Source organism: Metopolophium dirhodum, chromosome 3 (genome assembly GCF_019925205.1).
Source record: "Metopolophium dirhodum isolate CAU chromosome 3, ASM1992520v1, whole genome shotgun sequence".
NCBI classification, from domain to species: Eukaryota; Metazoa; Arthropoda; class Insecta; order Hemiptera; family Aphididae; genus Metopolophium; species Metopolophium dirhodum.
Window position 1 is genome coordinate 11,334,766 of NC_083562.1, and position 21,177 is coordinate 11,355,942.

A 21,177-nucleotide genomic window follows, 5' to 3' on the forward strand; every position below is an offset into this window, starting at 1 on the left:
GGAATCGCTTTTGGATTTTACATATTCTTATTCCGTCCTGTATATTTCATGAACACGCACACGACGTATATTATGCATAATATACCGTCTTATATCAACACGTCGTTTTATGTCGATGAAAAAAAAAATCCTCTACCGAATTTCTCCAGAGAATTGTATAATATTATACTATTGTTTACCCCACGTGAGATTTGTTTCCACGGATAAAACGTGTATTGTTATAGTAGAACATTAAACGAATATAACGAATATTCTCGTATCGTTTTTGTTTTTTTGCCACGTTTTTAATCGGTTCGCCCATCAACTAGTTGTAAGACAGTATAGTATTATCATTTAACTGCTATCGTGTAAGTGTACTAATTTGTAAATTAGAGAGTAATAACAATAAGTACAATAATTCGTCTGTTCAGTATAATAATAGGTATGTGTTTACTGTTTAGTGGGTAGATATGTACATATTATAGCATTATTATACAGTTGTGATAAAATTGCAAAAATGTGTAGGTACCATTATAAGCCTATTGTATAATAAAGTATGATGGAATGAATTATGATGATGACGTGAATAGAGATAAGAACGCGTACCCAACTATCGGGTTAATCATTTTTATTTTTCTCAAATAGGTATATACAACTAAAGATGTCTAAATACAATATTTCAAGTAATAATATCATATTTTTATTCAGGTACGTATAATGTATACATAATACCAAGGCTGGGCAAGTTAATAATTTTTTTTAACTCAGTTAAGTTAATATGCACCAATAATAAAAAGTTAAAAGTTAAAAGTTAATTTAACTGTAGGTTAACTCAGTTAAGTTAAAAGTTAATACACACTTTTTGTTAACTTTTTATTAAGTTAAAAAAAAGTTAATTTGTTTATACAACGCTAGCGTACTTAATTTTTTTCCAACCACAAACTAAATTATAGGATATAGTGTTAATACTCCATACAGTATTTCCATATCAGTTAGATTCCGATGATATACACTTTTAACTTTAAGCTATTTACGATACATACTTTTTGACATGAAAACGAAATAGACTGAAATAGTGAAATATTATAAAATTAAAAATAAAATAAATTAACTTAACATACTTCTTAAAATGAAAAATTAACTCGTTAATTTCACGTTAATTAAGAAAGAAATTTAGTAAGTTAACAGATAAGTTAATGAAAAACCATAAGTAACTAGTTAAGTTAAAAAGTTAATTTTATTTTAACTTTTTAACTTAACTTTAACTTTTCAACTCGTTAATGCCCAGCCTTGCATTATACGCTATATATATTATTGATAACCATTCACAAATATCAATTTAAATTCCATTCATGCTCATAAATATAAAAAAAAAGAAAAATAGCGTAGTTATAATAATTATATTGTTTAATACGTGCATACCTATAAATAATAATTTATCTTTTATGTCTATCACACTAAAAAATTATAATTCTATTTATACGGTCGACGAAATGCAATCTATTAGGCACCTAATTGTTTTTATGGAGTCGTTCAACGCATATTATAATACATATTTTATGCAATATGCATAAATAGGTTAGGTCTTATATAAATATATTATAATAATATCTACATACTCGTAATGTTAATTTTGGCGTCCTTATTTTTTAACCGTACGCTCATCATATTCTTCAATCAAATAGTTTAAATTCTATTCCTAATGAACCATTCGTCGACATTTGAGGTCATAAAAGGCCAAAATCCACGTAACCGCGCGTTTCGCATAACATTGCGGTAGCGCTGTTACGTTCTTAACTTTCTAAACTTTCGTCATTGATTAATAATATTGCTTATCAACCCGCAAACGTTAATCATCAAAATATTTCCGTTCCAATGTCTATTTATTCAAATCACGCGTCAGACATAGTATAATAATAATATTATGTGTACGTTATGGAATTTGTTTTCGTATATTAAACGGTTAAGGTTGTAGAAAAATGTGCCTATATAATAATTATGATATACATAGTTGGAAGGGGTACGTGTAAAATGTTTTCGCTCGGACGCCAAAAATAATCATTTTATCGCGATACTCGCTGAAAATTGCATATTATTGCAGTAAAATTGCAGTAACTGGCGCAAATTGCGTAAAATACTTAATTATATCATATCATATTATCATATTTATTAGGTTTCCTTCGAACAAAATAATGCAGTGCACACCTGGGTATATAACATAATATTAAGTATTATTAGTGTTATATTACACCGATTAGCGATCGTACATAATGCTAAAAATATGAACCCATTGATTAGGTTGAATTGTATACGTTTTAATTTTCCTGATTGTTTTCTGATTCATAATCATTACGTTCGATAAAATTTGCGATGTCCAATATTGTACTATGATCAATAAGAAACAGTAATATGATCAAGAGTATTATCCCGTAAAAAAAAAACCTAAGTTTTAGAAAAAACGATTTCTATTGTGTATAGAACTAATAATATAAAATAAATTTAACATTTTTCGCTTATTATAATAATTAATAATTCATTTTTTTTTTAAATATTTAGTATATTATATATTTTATATTATATAAAAATTACGAAAACAAGTTTTACATCTATTGAACACTGTTATAATATTATATTGAAGTAGGTACCTATACCAATTACCAAAAGATTTTTAAATGACTATAATTTAATATAATATAATTTTATGAATTATTTTTTGTACAATATATAATAATGTTTTTATTATTATATATATAAGAGATAAGCCTATAGGTCTGTTATACCGGGTTACTGTAATCGAAATTTTTAAAATAAATAATAACTATACCTAGGTACCTACAATTAAAAATATATAGTTAAGTAAATGTTTAATAATAGTTTATGGTCCTCGTTTTTTTCTTATATTTTTCGTTACAGTACACAAATATTTCAAAAATAATTTTGATTTAATTATTAGGTATAGAAAAAATAAAAACATTGATCATTTTACTTGCATTACGTATAAATAACTCGTAGACTGTTGTATTTGTCCAAGGGTCCCTTCGTAAATATTTTGTTCCTTTATAATATGTGAAAAAAATTGAGGACCCTATTGTTATTAAAAATTACTTAACTATCTTTAATCGTATAGTTAATTTAAAAATGTCAATAGAAGTAACTATGGCCTATCTCTTAAACATTATATTTACAGAAAATAATTAATACATTATATTATTAAATTTTAAATTATAATAATTTCAAAGTTCGTTTGGTAATTGGTATACCTACTTTGATATGATATAAGCAATTTTATTGTACACGTATTGTTAATATGTGATTGTGAAATTAAAATAATATCATACAAAAAATTCAATGTAATGGGCCACCTTAACAATAATTTTATTTCCGGGCGAGTTTACTGAACGTTCATATCAATATCTAACTATATCACTTAAGTGACCATTTTTTATTCGTATAGAATATGGTCATAACGTATTCTATATAAGTATTTCATTGTTTGTGGGTATCGTCAATTTAGCGTGTCCTCTAGTTTTTCTATAATTATGTTGCAATACCTACATTAAAGTTAAGACAATAAAGAAAACGCGTACATCGATTTATGTTTACTATCTTTATAATATTATTTATCAAAATAATAAAGTGTATAATACATAATATCAAGCATTTCTATGACTATATTATATAATATAGGTCATAGGGAACCGGAACGTCTCGATCATAGCCAATATTCGATGTACCAATGCAATAGCTACAAAATACAAGACATACTAAAATAATATATCAAATAATATTATTATGAGTGACGTGTCTGTTCGAGAAAAATATTTTATTGCGATCCGACCACAATCATCGCGCACGCGTTTTCACCATTAAAAATGGTAGATAAATCATAATACAAAACAAACACTTTCCGTCGGCTCAAGAATTGCTGTATTTTGGAAGTCCAGCGCCGTTGTACGAATGCATTCGCGTATCATTCGCTTTCGACGCAATTCCGTGCGCAACAGGACGCTAATAAAGTACATTGGTGGAGAGGTGGGAGGAATGGAGGGTTTATCGACTAACGTATTATCTCAGTTTTCCAAGTTATTATACAAGTATTGCGCATTTTCGCTATAATATTGCCATAGTAATAATATCGGCATACTTTGGCTCAAACGTTCCCGAAAACGTAACACTACCTATACATAACATCGTTTTTTAGAACCGTTATTGGGGATTAAACTTTAAATTTTATATTATTATGTTTCACGCGTATTCGGGAATCGCCGGGTGTATTGAATATTTTCTTATGCATAAAAGTGATATGGACGTTTATACTCTCATGCATTTGTATTAAAAATAATTCATTTCGATTTGTGCAGAGACACGTGCGTTGTGTAATACGTCTTATCTATCATACATAATATTGTATTACCTATTTTATACTATTAGTAATATTACTCGGGTATTAAATTTTCGACGAGAAATTTTTTTTGAAATGCCGCAAATATTCGAAAGCTTCATTTAGATGTCATTTCGTAGGGGATTACTTCTCAGACGAGTATAATGACTAATGACGACATTACGAGAGGATAAAAATCGTGCAATTTTTTGAGCGTGTTATAATACCATTTTTTTTTTTTGCGAATAAATTAACCAGATATTTTTGTATTAATATTACAGTCATTATATTATGGTGTATCGTTATACAATTACAATGAGAATATTATTCATAATTTGTGTATACACAACTTAGTACTTACCGCAGACTGCACTTGTTTTTGACACTGGGAATTACTTCCGTATTGTGCGTATTTCCTATACAATCTCTTTAGTCACCGACTCGAATGTAATGTATATTAATTATGTACATATTGTACATAATCACTCGATTATATTATTTTTGAGATAAAAATGACGTTTGGCTACATTACTCGAGAGAAGTTCGCGTTTATTATAGCGCGTATTGTTGTTGTGGTTAATAGTAATTACTTTTAAAGTATCAACAATGTATTGTGCAACGGATCGACTATTATTTAGTTGAGAGTTGAGACACGCGTTTCTCTATGCGTGAAGTATACAAAACAAGTAAATATGTATAGTAAAATGAGACGAGAGATTAAGTTTAATTTTATCACAAATCTTGATGTCATTATAATAAACCAGTGAATATTATTTTTATTATTAACTAGATAGCAAAAACGAAGTCAAGCAGGATATAACTTACCCAACTATTGGTAATAATAAGGGACACATAAAGCACCTTTATAATATAAAATTTAAAATCAAAAACAATTTGCTACTACCGCATTTGTTATTTACATAGAATTTATAGTATAGACTACCTCTTCGCAACGATTAGAGTTTAAATACGTACCTGTCCGATTCCGAGCTCGTACCTATTTCTCGCAATAACACAAAATAATAACGATAATGTTTTTGGTATGGAGACTTCAATCAATCGTATCCACCTATAATTTGTAATAATAATAAATTATTATTTTAGTATAATTACGCCGTAAAAAGGTTCAGCCAGTGGTTGGTCGCTTTTTCCTTTGAAAATTTAAATTGTATATATATTATATTATATAATTAACATTTTCTTATATTTTGCTTATTGTTCTCAGCAGAATAGATTGTAAATATCGTACAGAAAAAAAATGTATAAAACAATAATATAGCGTATAAATATAATAAATTGTAATTGATTTGCAAAATATAATATCTTCATTATTATGTCTAATATCATGATGACAGAACCAACGGTGACTGGTGAGTTCGGTCAAGTCTATAACATTTTATAATTTAAAGGGTGACTATGGCGGAAGGGTCGTCGTTGTATTATCGTTGTCGTCGGAGACTCTGGTCGCCACCATCATCGAGTCGATAAAACATTGTGAAAATTTTGCCGCTGCACATAATATTATATTATTATCGGTCGCACACGCGAAAAAAAAAGTGGCTCCAAAGATTTTATTAGAGCCCCGTTTGCACAGTGCATTCGCTGCCATTCATTATTTTATTGTCGACAGCGGCAACGACCGCCGCCTTTTTCTTGACTCGACTGAGAGAGAGAGAGAGAGAGAGAGAGAGAGAGAATTATATTATTATGAGTCAAACTCGGCCTTCGCATAAAAAGCGTTTGGATGTTTTTTTGTGTTTTTTTTTTCCGTTTCCTTTCACCCTCTCCTACCCCGTTACCCGTCGTCGCCTTCGTTGATAAACTGTTCTGGGCCGAGGAAAACCGTTTACAGACTGCAAAATATAAGGGCGGTGGCGGCGGCCGGCCGGCGGAATGAGACTGGAAAATTAAAATAAAACCGCATAAATCATTATGGTGCGCGACCGGAGGTTTTATTTTTCTTAAGTACGAAACGCACACACGTGCGTGTGTGTGTGTGTATTTTGCAGTATATTTATTGTTTTATATACGTTATTATGGCCACGAATCAAAATGTAAAAATCCCTCCGGACGCGTTTTACGAGCAACGCCCACCGCCCGCGCGTCCAGCGATCTCGGAACTGACCCATCCAAAGCGACTTTTTAAGTGTCGTCTGCTTTATTATTATTATATTATCATCATTATTATTATTATTATTATTATAATATACCGCAGCTGCAGCAACGGTCCTTTTCCGCAGCGTTCGCCCGTCGACCGAGCAGCCAACACAGTGCGATATATATTTTTTCTCCATATAAATCACTCGTGTATGATAATAATATAGTCCTTTGAATAATAATCGTTGTTCGTTGTGCTCAACGCATTTGTTCGTAGGTACTTTGGCCGATCTACGTTCATCCTAATAATAATATAGTTACTTTATAATATTATCGATACAACGACGTGTGAGAAACATTATTGCGGTAAGCTCGCTGCTCTATCTGCAGTTGAAGTATTTTTCATTTAGATAGGGTTGTGGCATTTTTGTGTCACGGTTGTTATTATGGAGTAAAAAAAAAAATAAGATTCTTAGCAGAGCGATGGACGTATTGGTTTTACTATGACATGTTTGAGTGTTTTTTTTTTTAACTCGGTACATGTGATAAGATCCAATTCAATTTGTTATGTTTTACTCATTGCATTTTGTTGACCAGATGTATATGCATACTTGTACATAATTTTTGGTATCTTCATTAATACAGAACTTTTTAAATTTATTAAAAAAAACTTTTACCCTCCTAGACGTAATCATTTTTAAATTCCACCAGAATTGTATAACCTACTAATCCCAGTTCCACCACTCGTGTTTGGTAGGTAAAGGCGAGGTCTGACGAAGGAACACTGTCAGGAACACTGTGCGTCTGCGCATTTCGGTATAGGTGCATTTACAACCATGATGATATACAATATCTAGACGTCGACGATGACGACGTAGGTACCTATATGAGCGCCGCCGCACCATGGAGAGCTTTATAATAACATTACACGTTCGGCATAAAACATGAGTATAAGTGCAATAGCATAATATATAATATTATGGCAGTCGATATAATATAGGCACGCGTATAAGAATGCAGTACGGTATACCGTCGAGAGTATATATGAAATTTCTGCGGCAGGGCGGCCGTAAAAAGACAGTGGGTGGTCGGTCGGCTGTGCTCGCGACATAATATTATATTATGCGCTTAAACCTCCTTACCACCGCTTTGCCGCCCATAGAGGACGCGTTTCGGGTAGAGCGTTCTCGGCATTCATAATATATCACCGACCGTCGATGAAAAAGGATTGACTAAGGTTTTATCGGGGAAGTTTGGTCCCCCCCCCCCCTCCCCCATAATAATCGAGCCACCTCCGCGGCGTTTATACTGCATTTTAGTAAATAATAATAATAATAATAATAATAATAACAATATATTGAACGCGGGGTTTTATTTCAAGTGACTGCAAGTGTCGGAACGGATTAAATTTCCCTTAAACAATCGCGGCTGTCAAGGGGGAGGGCGCGGCGTTAGTAGTTCCGCGGTGGGGGGAGGGGGTGGTCGGCATGACAAATTATTGTCTTTTAAACTTTGGACACTATTGGACGAGTCCCGTAGTGCACCGAAACGCCCGCCGCCGCATCACCGCCAAATCCAATAATAATATATCATGTGAGTGTGTATCTGGAGTGTATAGGAAACACCAACGTCACGAAATCGATATTGCACAATGATAATATTATAATCGAACAACGATTTTGAATTCAAAAGTACACAATAATAATATTATATACGCGCGTCGTTGTATATATACGACGTATATTATTATATATTGTGCGGGGTAGTATTTCATGTTGGAATAAATTCGTATCGGCAGCTATCGCGGGACTTTTGCGATGGTATTATAATATTGTTTATCACTGCTGCAGTAGTTGTGTGCGAGTGTAGTGTGAGATAAACAACCCGTGACGTCTTCAGTCGGGTTTGCGAATGACCGCACACGATAGCGCCGAAATCGCACGAGAAAAAAAGAAAGAGATTTAGACGAATAATCTGACTAGTGGTTGCGACTTGTAATATTACTGTCGACGCGTGAACATTGTAATATGATATATCGCATGTAGATTTGAATAAATTCGCCAAACCGTTTCGGGTTATTGAAGTCTTGCCGGGCGTCTGCTGTTGCGGATTAAACACACATAATATAATATAGTATATATGTGTGTATAAATATATTACGATAAAACGCAGTGCTCGCTTCCCCTGCGGACTTCGTTAACTTTTTTCCAAACCAGAACGCATTTTCGGCCGTGACACAATATTGTGTTTCGCGCTGGCAGGTAAATACCTGTGTTGTAGGTACATCGTATTGCCATCATCATAATATATAATATCATGTAATACGTGTAGGTGACTCTATTTGTGTTGCTGTTACACGAGAGTCGGGTGGACGAGAAACGTATTATATTCTAATATACCTATGTTATACTTTATATGATACGATAATACGTTGCTTATAATTGCATAATAGGAACGGTCGCTCCGAATTAGATTATTTTTCAGACAGTCACGACATGGGTGCGCATTACAAAATATCGTCGTCGGGCGACGTGTAAAAAGCTCCTTCCACCGCCAAAGGATGTGGTAGATACGTATTTTCGTGTACCAGGAAACCGATTCGTGTCGCAGGCGCTGCTGCAACGCACTGAACCCCGGTCTTATTTGCATATTTTACCATAGTTAATTTCGAATGTGAATATTTTACAACTAGAGCGCAGTTTCTATGGAATAATACCGGTTAAACGAATTCGTTCGAATCACAATTTACAACGATCACGACGACTTAATATATAATATAGTTAATAGACGATTTTTTTTTTAAATACTTCTCGGGCATACTAAAAATAATAATCGGCGAATAAGTATAATATTATAGAATACTCGACACCCGATGCACAGCGTAAAATAGTTTAAAATAATAATAATAATTATTATTAATATTATTATTATGCTACCTATACTATTATTATTATTGTATATATTATTTTACCAAAACTATTATCATAACCATTATTATTATTATTATTATTATTATTATTATTTTATAGCTATAAGAAAATAATGGTTGGAAATTTAAATTAAAAATTTGTTTTGTAAAAAAATTTACCACCATTATGTTATCAATATTAATACTACGTGACTCATCAATCGACGTCGCGCCAGACGAATTTTTAATTAGAAGAGCATATTATAATGTGCTGTTTAAAACGTTGTGCTCAAGTGCATCCTCGTTCCCATTTGCAATAGTAAATATTGCTTTTAATACGTTGCAAATAATCAGTAAAGTACCAGTTGTGTGCGGTTGTCTCGACTGTTAACTTCGGGCAGGCTAGAATTTGTTTGTTTTCTTTATAAGTTTTTAAATGAAAATTTAAAAACAAAAAGTCGGTTCAAGATTTTGTGTTGTTTACTGTTGTGATTAGTTTTTATTTAAATTTGATTTACCCGGTATTTGATATATGAAACAATTTATGCAAAATCGTTTGATGTGTACTTCGAATCGAAAGGAATCTATCTATTCAATATTTGATTTTTATTTTGTAATTTTTATTTATAAAGTAAAGCGTAATGCGTTGAAAAATATGAGCTCAACCGCGTTGACATGTCTACGTTTAAATTAATTATAAAAATACAGACACATCAGACATACTTTCCTTATAAATAATATATTTATATATATTATAAACATAATATAAAATCCTATAAATTGTTTAATGACATAAGTAGTTGTGTTAGCCTTAAAGAATCGTTTTCGCTGTGTACATAACGTTTGATGAAAAAAAGTTTAATATTCATGTCTGAGAACTAATTAGACCAGTTTTTGATTTATGATCATTCATGAACTTGTTTAAATATTTTACGAGAAGACGCTTCAATTTTTTCGCTTAATACATTCAAAAACGTACAGTAACATTGTATTTTATTCCCATCTAACAAGGCCGTCGGCCCGTCGGTAAAGCATGATACGCCCCTCTGGCAAATCACTTTAAATTTTGTCATGTTTGTTAAAAAAAAATAATAGTAATAAATAATACCTATATATATATATTATAGAGTATTACAAATCTCATTTATAGCTGAACTACAAAGTGTCCATATCTCAATTTATCAGTTTCGATTTAAACGAGGCGATGATTTTTTGGTAAATCGTTTTTAAAATGATAATTTATTATATATTTTTATAAACAAAAACATGTACTATAGACTCAGTGCGGGTAATGATTTATAATGGCACACATTATTATATTATATATATATATACTATATAGGTAATGAATGTATATAATATATTATAATATACTGCATGTAGGTATTATCCGATCGTTATTCACGAAATCGAAAATTTGTATAGAGGTATACGTCTATTATTCGGCTGTGTATCATAATATGATAATAATGTACTTGAAACAAAAATGATATTGAATTCAAAAGATCAACGTATCCCACGCGTGTATCGAAGGTGTATAGAATATTATCATATATATATACGTATACTATATACGTATATAGTGTGCACGTTGTGTATAATAAACAGTGTGCGGCGTATGGTCGTAGGTATATAATAGGCGATAGAAAAATAAGAAGAAAAAAAAATTTTAAAAAAACGTTCCCTGCTATAATATAGCGGCTAATGGCTATTATAACATATACACACGCACACAAAAAACGCACCGTGTCAGCTAAAAAGCACCGTCGTCTTCGTATAATCTTTGTCGGACCGATTACTACCGCTCCTTCTCGTCCACTCCGCTCTCTCGTCTTCTTATGCGCAGCTTCTCGGAACGTCAAAACAGCCAACCAAGCGTACACACACACACACACACACACACACACACACATATATATATATATAACCCTATAAGTGTGTGTGTGTGTGTGTGTGTATGACGACAATCACAATAATAATGATAATAATAAAAAATAATAATAACAGTAACAATATAACGATGATAATAATAATCTTCGGATGCGATTTTAACCGCATGATTCGTATTGTCGTCCGCGCGAAAGGTTTATTGTATACATTATATACATACGCCACACATATTATATATTATTATGTGATATCGCTGTGGTGCGTTCGGGTGATTATAAAGAGCAGCGCGAAATAAAATATTAAATAATGCGACAATATTAATAATAAAAAGGACAAAACAAGTTGTACATTATATTATATTATGCCGAAATCCACGCTTCGGGCGTTGGTTAGCATTACCGGAGCAGTGCAGTAATTGAATTTGTGTGGGTTTTTGCTTTCAGGTTGACCGGAGAGCCGCCGAGCAATGGACCGCTGCCGAATAATCGCCGTCGCCGCCGCCGTTTGGCTGCTGTTGCCCGTCGGGATGTTCGCCAATCAACTCAGAGGCAAGTTTTTTTTTTATTTACAATTTTTTTTTTCTTTTCATTATTATTATTTATTCATATATAATATATACGCTCGCAAACGCGCGTGTGTGTTTTTTTTTGTCAAATAAATTGTTCGCGTTAATAGCCAGCCGGTCGCTGCGGAGGATTAAGATTCTTCTTTTTATCCTTCTCCGGGTGTATTATTATTATATATTATTACTAATGCTACGTAACAGAGCACATGTCGTCGCGGCGTTTCAGAAAAGGGTAAAGTCTCGGAGACAACTCGAAACGGAGAGATGAAAAAATTGCACGCAATTTTTTATGCTCGTGCGATTATGTATACCTACCTATATAATATATAATTTCTCGTCGCATACACATTTTTACATAATATTAAAACCTTCAGAAAAACATATACCATTTCGTGGAATATGAAATTAAAAATGAAGGTAATTGTAATTTGCTAAAGCAAAAACGAAACAAAAACGAAACAATACAAAATAGAAAAAAATACATCTTTCTAAAAACGTAGTGTCGTGTAGAATGTAGATAATAGAATCACATTTGTTTATCGAAAATATATTGGCGACAATCTGAATGTTATTATGAGTTTCGTGATTTTTTCTAAAACGTTCGAATAATATTGCACCTATTACCTATAATATGTAGTAATGCGTGGACCACTGTACCCACATTATAATTTATTTTTTATTCCGTTTTACAAATATCGCCGATCGAGTATTATGTACGCAAATCCAAAGGGCATGCCACGATGATATGCTGAATAACGAACTTTTTTGTTCGAATGGCCGCAATGATGTTTAGTGGAGATGAGCGTGGGTGACGTCATACTTTATATATATAATATACATACAATACAATATCGTATTAATATAAACGTGCGATTTTCCACGGATCACAAGTTCGTTTTTAGACGAGATGAGTAATACCTCTTCAAACAACTCTTTCGGCCAATGATATGGTCTGTTTCTCAGAAATTCGGCGATGAGCGCAAGTATATATTGGTGCACGAATTCGACACCGGACCAAAGTTGCACTATTATTATACAATATAACAGGTATAACTAGCTCGGTGTTCTATTAAAAGATATTACATACTATTAATTCGATTTTGCTGAACTTTAAAAGACAGCTGCAACGCGTGATCCATTCCAATTTAATGTTTAATCGATAAATTAATATTTATTGTGAAGAAATGCCATAAAAAGCGTCTTATCACTTCTGCAAAAAATAATGTTTTACCTAGTTTTAAAATGTAGGTATACTCATTAGTCTTAATGCTTTGAGAGCATATTATATTAAATATAATCATATGATAGATGATAACATAATGTACCGTTTTCCCAAGTTAATAATGTTCAATCAGCAAAATAATACCTATAATAGATTAATAAAATATAATAACTATTTTTCATAATTTTAATTTTAATAAGGTAAACCAGGAAAATGTTCTTGTAAATAGCAATGTTATCTTTATGTAATAGTTGTAACAGGTTTATTAGCAGTCTATAAAATATTCATTAAATCCTAACTACACTATCATAATTATTGCCATGTTTTTTCGGTCTCAATTGCAGTATTTATTTTTAAGAACTGAAACATTTAAAAACAGCAACTCAAAATAAATATTACTCATACCTAGTGAATACTATTTTATAATATATAGTACCTATCAGTGATTACTGATTATTCATAGTAAAATAATAGTTTTACATTTTATCTTTGATGATTGTGATTTTTTTTTTTATTATTACCAATTGATAGCCAAATCCAACCTAACCTAATTTTGTTGAAAACGTTAAATTACAATTTCAACTTGAGATTATATGACATATTATACGATTAAAATTCAAAAATTACAATACGATATGCGGTGCAGGCACGCGTTATCCGCGTAGTGCACAAACTACAACGATATCAATAGGTATTATGTAATATCATCGAAAACTATAACATTTTAACTTTACCCACCCACTATATATTATAACAGTGCGGTATATGAGTATTAACCGTGGTTGCGGGACAGTCGTCGTGGCTTCGTCCGATGTACATACTCGTCGCACTACATAAGTGCTGCAGGTCTAAATCGAAAATAACCGTTTTCCATTTTTTTTTCTCCGTCCTGTATATATATTTATATTCTCGCGCATCGACCAAACGGATCGTTCATTCCGCAACGGCGTCGGGCGTCTGGATATTTTGGAAACGGATCAATGACATCATATAATATAACATTATTATCATTATTATTATTATTATATACTCGCGCCTCGTGCCTCAGTCGTCATCCAGCGGTGACAACACTGTACTACGGACGTATTATAGGGACATCTCACTCGCGGCCATTACGACCGGGAAACGGGTGCCGAGAAATCCTTTGCCAACGACGCATAAGTGTTACACCAACGTTACATGGTATGCGGTATTATACTGCACGTGACATAATCTCTGTGGTGTATACCTCTAGGCTATCGTGGTGGAACTCGGTTGGGAGATCGCGACACAAACATTATTATTTATAAGTGCCGAGATGAGTCCGCCGAAACGAAAACAGAGTTTTATTTTTGTATAGTAATGTACGCGTGGTCCTGCAGATTGAACGCAGAAGAGAGGCTGACGAGGCAAATGATTTTTTTTTTTTTTTTGCTAGGCTCGTCTTCATAGTTTGTGCCATTGAAACATTTCATCGTGACATCCTTGCAGAGAATGCGACGGATAAACAATTTTCTATCTCGATGAATGTCGAGCAAAATATGTTTAAATTAATTAATAGTCCGCCGCATATCCAATACCACGCACACAAATTATTTACTGTCTCCAACCGATTTATGTATTTTATCTATTACATTTGAAATAAGATAGTTTAAACGGATATAGGTATTTGTAATGTATTGTATCTGATACCTATATTATATAGCTTCATATTTTGAATTTTATTGAGTATCTAATTAAATATTTGGAAACTAAAAATATATAAACATAATACACATCAGTGCAATCTATTGTATAAATACAGTAGGTGACTATGATTCTAGAAGAATGGGATGTATTATATCGAATTTTTCATAATGCACAAGACGTAATATTTTATACTCTAGGTATACAAATAGTAAACAACCTTTAAAATGCGTTGGGATTGGTGAGTTGAGATTGACGAGTGACCGACACCCACGGTATCTGACATCTGTAACCTGTCAGATTTTCATGTTTTGTGTTTATTAATATTAGGTATATATTATATAATATTATGGTATTTTTTTTAGTAAAACTATACGGCTTTGCACGCAATTTCGGTTTGAATGATTTTTACCATTCAATTTTACGTATACATAACCTATAGGAATTATAATTATAAGAATTAGATATATTATTATTATTTTAAAGGTTTCCAACACCTATGTTATTTGGTACCTGTGCAAACTGCATTGATGTGCTTAATAATATATAATATAGGTATATTATCAATATCGTTTTTATATATTTACTTCATTCGGTTGGAGAACATTTTTTTACGTGCGACGAAAACCCAGTGAATATAACCAGGCTAGGTATATGGTATACATAGGTGTGGGTACCTATTACAGAATACCTGACCTGACCTGCGATATAGTATTATGGTGCTACAAGTATTTATATATATATATTATATTGACATGTCAAAAATTCCGACCCCGATTATTATTATTATTGGCGTTTTAGGGGTGCGCGGAATGCGGTGGGGGATCGATTAGGTTCTCACGGTGCATCACAGATATTATGCGCTGGAGGTTGAAAGGAAAGTTAGGACCTATTTATATATGAGTATATATTATGTGTGTGTGTGTTTATAGGTGTGCATTTATACAACAGACCTAAATCATGTTCTCATTATCTATACACATCGTATAACAATCATATACGTAGGTATGTATTATGTTATATAGACCGAGATTTATCGGGTTGCCGACGATGACGACGACCACGACAACGGATGCCGACCAATGGAAACACAATTCATTATATTATGTTACTATCGCGTGCATTGTGGTGGACGCGTCGTCCGCGCACCCGAAGTCGGAATACTTGAAAGTTCCGGTGGAAGGGTGAGTGGGGAAAAAAAAAATAATAATATTATATTATTAATTACCGAATTCGTCACACCCTTTGTGCGCGCCCCGATACGGCAGAGCGTACCTACACAGGGTAACGCACTATATATATTTTTATATTATGTATAGTATATGATCCTGATACCGAGCAGTGTACAATATTTAATTACGTTTTTATTATATTTAATTAACGACGACACGTCGGGTCTTTTTTCATTTCCTCGAGTAGGTATATACCTACTACACCGGCCGCCGTACACGCACACATCATGACCACTGAGAGAATAATAATTATTATTTTTATTATTGTACGACGAACGCGTACATAAAGGTATATATATATTATAATGTGCTTTTTTGACGTCCTCGCCGCGAAGAACATACCGATGCGGACGTCACACCCAACTGCAGAGATTGAAAGGAAAAAAAACATTTTCTTCAAAAACGAAGTATATAATAATCTCGCGGGACCCTGTTGAGTGTACATACGTTTGTAACATATATTTATATATTATACCGACCACTATATAATACTCATATAATATATATGTGTGTGTGTGTGTGTGTGTGTGTGTGTTTGTCTGGCGTTTAACCTGCGCCGCGCTCATTGTGCGCACATAATTACGCCGACAGACGGACAGACAGACATTGTGCGGTGTTATCGGTTCTGATGAAATCGCCGTGATAAATTTGAAGTCTTTACTGCACGAGCCGGTCGTACGAGACCGGCCAGCCCTCCGCGTGCGGTTGGCAATGCCAATCCTTTACGACAAAATGGCCGACGACGTCGGACTTGGGTAGGTCTTGTGGAACGACCCGACAAGGGACGACGGCGACAATACATGATAAATATAATAATACGATATATGTCGTAAACTCAAGTCTCCGCCGCCGCCGTCTACACGGTGGTTTTGGTGTTTCCTGCAGATCTCCCACATCGTATTATTATAGTGAAACATAAGAAAAAAACGACAAAAACGACCTGCGTCCTACGCTATACGTTTTGTGTAATAATATTTTACTCGAAATAATATTCGGGTACGAGTGTTTCTTCAAATATTATATGGTATACGTCTCTGCGCAGTAATATACGAAATGCGTCGAATGTGTATTATATTGTAAACCACTTCGTCTGCAGCAAAAATGAAAAAAAAGTGTATTGGTATACACTATAGAGTATAGACACATATAAAATTGACATCTATTTACTATAGCATTGTCCTCGCGCACAATGGCATAAACGTTTTATTGCATATTAAAATGAAAACCATTACACGATTAAGTCGTGCAATTTTGTTTTTATATGGAATTCTGGTTGTTAAAACAACATAATACACGCGTTAACGATTCTCGTCAATTATTGAATATGCATCGGATTTTTATTGTTATCCGATAAATCACAAATACCGTTGAAAATAAAATAACAAGTTGTCTGTGCACATAATTTTGTTATTACTCTCTACATAAATAACCGGGCGTTTGTGTCACATTATTCGGAGACAATTTTAAATTTATTTTACCCCGAATAACATTATAAAAAAAAAAAAAAAATTGAATAAATGATCGTATTTGTTCAAATTAAGTTGTAATATTTAAATCAACATATATTATTTTTTACGATCATTTTGATATTATTCAACTGGTCGGAAATATTATTGTGTCCACTCTATAAATATATTACGGTCGGATAGCACAGAGAGGTACCTATATCATGTTATGTAAAGTATATTATTTTAAACGTTTAAGATTCTAATCAAATAAATGACATATAAAAATCCTATTAGGTTTTTATTATACGTTAACTTAACATATTATATAGGCATTACAGAAGAACTCAAGGGCACCAATGAGTCGCGGACGTTTTGTTTTCCCGCGGGTGGTTATCCATCTTTGAGTAGGTTCCATGGTTGGGTGGTATGCTACTCATAATATACCAAATACTTACTTTGGCGGATGGTCGAATCATAGTACCAATGTAATATCAAATGTTTAATTTATTCAGCAATAGGTTTAAATATTTTGCGATAATTAACGTCATATATTATGCAAACTATAAACGATATCGTATTTTATAATAATTCTATGGCAGTTATTTGCTGCAGCCATTAACACTTGCCACCGCCCACGGAAATCCTCTGCAGCAGTTATCCGTGAAAACCGTCGTTACTTATTTTAGAATACAATTTATTTAAAATTGAAAAATATTTTAAAACTAATTTAGTTATTGCTATATGGATTATTACTTATTATTTTTAACATGTTGAACTTTCAGGCTTATATGATGCCAAAGCTTACTTGTTGGCATCTCCCTTCCACCAAGTTACACCTATTATACGTATATTATCATACCTATATAATATCATATATTAGGAGCCGATCCCTTGTTTTCTGGATTACTCGTGGAGGTATTGTTGACGGCGATGGTAAGAGGGTTAGGCAGGGCATGGCAACATTTCTGGGCGCAGCCGTTAATACAGTTCATCGAAGAGAGTTTTTTAATCCAAATTTTTGTTATGAGGGCGTATCGTTATAAAATTTGAAAATGTAAATTTAAAAAACAACAAATACCTACTCAATTCACTCACACGCAGGACTGCGTGCATAGCGGGGATTGTTTGTTTTACCGAGATCATAATTTATGTCGAAAATATCCCCGTCGAGCAGGACGCGTATTATAGATGTGACGAGAACCGCCTCGTGGGGTATACCTATATAATACGGTAAAGGTAAGATATTAAATATATATATATATATATTGGTCATACGACGGATAGTGTTGGCGGTGGGGGGAGGGTATAAAAGACAGAGGAATAGTGAAAAGGTAAACGGCAATCCTCGTTTATATATTATTATATAATACCACCTACCTGTGTGCGCATACTACGTCTTCATTTCTCATCGTCGCGTTTAATCTCTTTGTGTTTTTTGTGTCATTCGGACGAACCACCGTAAAGTACACGACTATATAATTAAACACACACAAGTATATTAGTAGTAGCAGTATGCCAGTATATATAGTAGCAGTAGTAATAATAATCTCTCCGAATCCATCTGTAGCCCGTACACATATTACACATTACGTGTAGGGCTCGTCGTTTTATGATTATTATTGTACGACCCGTGTTAGTTATTAACGTGTCCCTATATTAGCCATTAGGGTATATAGCCTCTGTGTCTGTACAGTAATATTACTATTTTATCTCAGTGTGACCATCGCCGTTCGTATTATGTACCTATATATGATGGGGTGATGATGGTGCGTGTCAGTGTCACTGCAGTGGTGTAGCCAAGATTTTTGAAAATGAGGAGGGAGCTATAAGAAAGCTATCATAAAAGTTGAAATCAAATATTCATTAAATTGTGTAAATATTATATGTGACTTTTATTCATAGAACACAGCCTTAAACTTAAATTTATTAGCGACCTTTACAATATTTCTTTAAAAAAATCTAATATAATTATTAATCATACATTAAGCTCATTGGTGTAACAAAAATATTTATAATATTTTAACTATCGATTTATTTTATTTATATAGTTAATGTGTCTGATTTAAAACTTTTACTCTCCTAGGAGAGTTCTATTCATATTCTATATTCTTTTTTCTTTATTGTGATATTATTCCAAACCACCTTTGTATAAATGAACACAAAGGTTTAACATTAGTTTAACATTCTCATTTACAACTGATTAATATGCCTTTAGTATTTTCGTAACAGAATATGTACGTTTAGGCATGCCAGTTGGTAGAAATTATAACAGGCAGAGAGTTACAAATTGTTATAGAATCTTGTTGGTATTTGTCAAACATCCTGAACAATGTTTAAGCACCAACTTAGTGGTATTCGTTTTGTAATACTCCGACAAATTAAACACATTGAGCATACAGTATATAATAATACCTCAGCTCTTAGATATTAATTCATTACTACCTCTGAACTGTGATATTTCTTATAAACTCTTCAACTACCCCAAACTGTCACCAACACGCACCTACTTGGCTATATATCGTCCATTTTATTCCTTGATGCTTCGATCCGCTTCAACACAATACTCAAAATATTTTTTGCTCCCAACAAATAAACATTAAATTTCCTATTTTATCATTTTCCAGTCATACGCTGCGTGTTTTATCATTACGTTTTTAAATATTTTTATTTTCCAAATTAACGAGATAACCATTTAACTGTCGAAATACGTATTGTGACAAAAAGTTCAAATAAAAAAAAATATATCACTATCAAATTTTTTTTTAATACGAACAATTATTATATTATGTGTGCAAATTGTCACCGTTGTCCACCACGTACGATCATCTGCGCATGTGTGTGTTATGATTGTTGTTGATAGACTCGATAGATAGTATAATATAATATATTTTTGTCTTCTCCGCAGTGGTTTTTATTTTTTTTGGCGGGAGAGAGTGAGGGGGGGGGGATCGCGTCTACTATTGACGCCGCCGCCGCCGCAGCCGACTCCCACCACCACCGCCGAATCTCGCGGGAACAACGACGAATTTTTTTCAATTTTTTTCCCTCGCCGTTTTCTAGGTTATCGACGTTTGCGTTTTTTTTTTCCTCCGTCCGCGCGCATTCAAAACGAGATTAACGGGCGGCCCAGTGTTATTACGTGTGTGCGCGCCAGCCGCGGCAAGGTCAAGCTGCCGTTATAGTTGTCGTAGTAGTGACCAGTCGGCCGCGCGTTTAGGTGCCCCGCGGCGGTGGCCGGCCGCGCACATGTGCAGCGGCCGACTATCTCGCGCGCTCGCATTTCATTTAGTATTAATAATAATAACACTAATGATAATAGCAGATAAACTGCGCGTTTACAAAGTGCGCGAGTCAAGTGTAGTACGGGTTTTCCGGTTGAGCTCGCGGTCGTTATGGGCCATATACTGCTGCAGCAGCAGAGGTCCGTTTCGTCTCGGTAAATTATTGTTTTTTTTTTTCCTTCTTCGAGTTATCGGTAGGAGATAGAGAGAGATAGAGATAGAGAGAGAGAGAGAGAGAGAGAGAGAGAGAGAGAGAGCTGAGAAAGCCGAGTGGAGTGTGTGTGTCGATCAATTTGGCCCAGGGGTCCAGATGAGGATCGCTGCAAATACTTTTCCACGAAACGGGTCTCGGCCTAAATGTCAGGAGTGTCAAACACTTTTGACGGGGACGGAAATAGTACCTCAGTACGATTGTGATTTAAATATAATAATATAATTTGTACGAAAAATGCCATCGTTATTCATTGATATAATAGTATAATAATATCATTGGTTATGAATATTATTAT

The 21,177-nt window shown here is 33.4% G+C and overlaps 1 protein-coding gene across 1 annotated transcript in view; it reads left to right on the forward strand.

Annotated features, from left to right (window-relative positions):
* Window positions 1-21,177, forward strand: part of LOC132942114 (BMP-binding endothelial regulator protein-like) — a 73,164-nt gene that overhangs the window by 9,899 nt on the left and 42,088 nt on the right. The window contains 1 exon segment of the mRNA XM_061010424.1: window positions 11,699-11,803. Within this exon segment, the coding sequence (XP_060866407.1) occupies window positions 11,722-11,803 (82 nt within the window). The 5' untranslated portion in view covers window positions 11,699-11,721.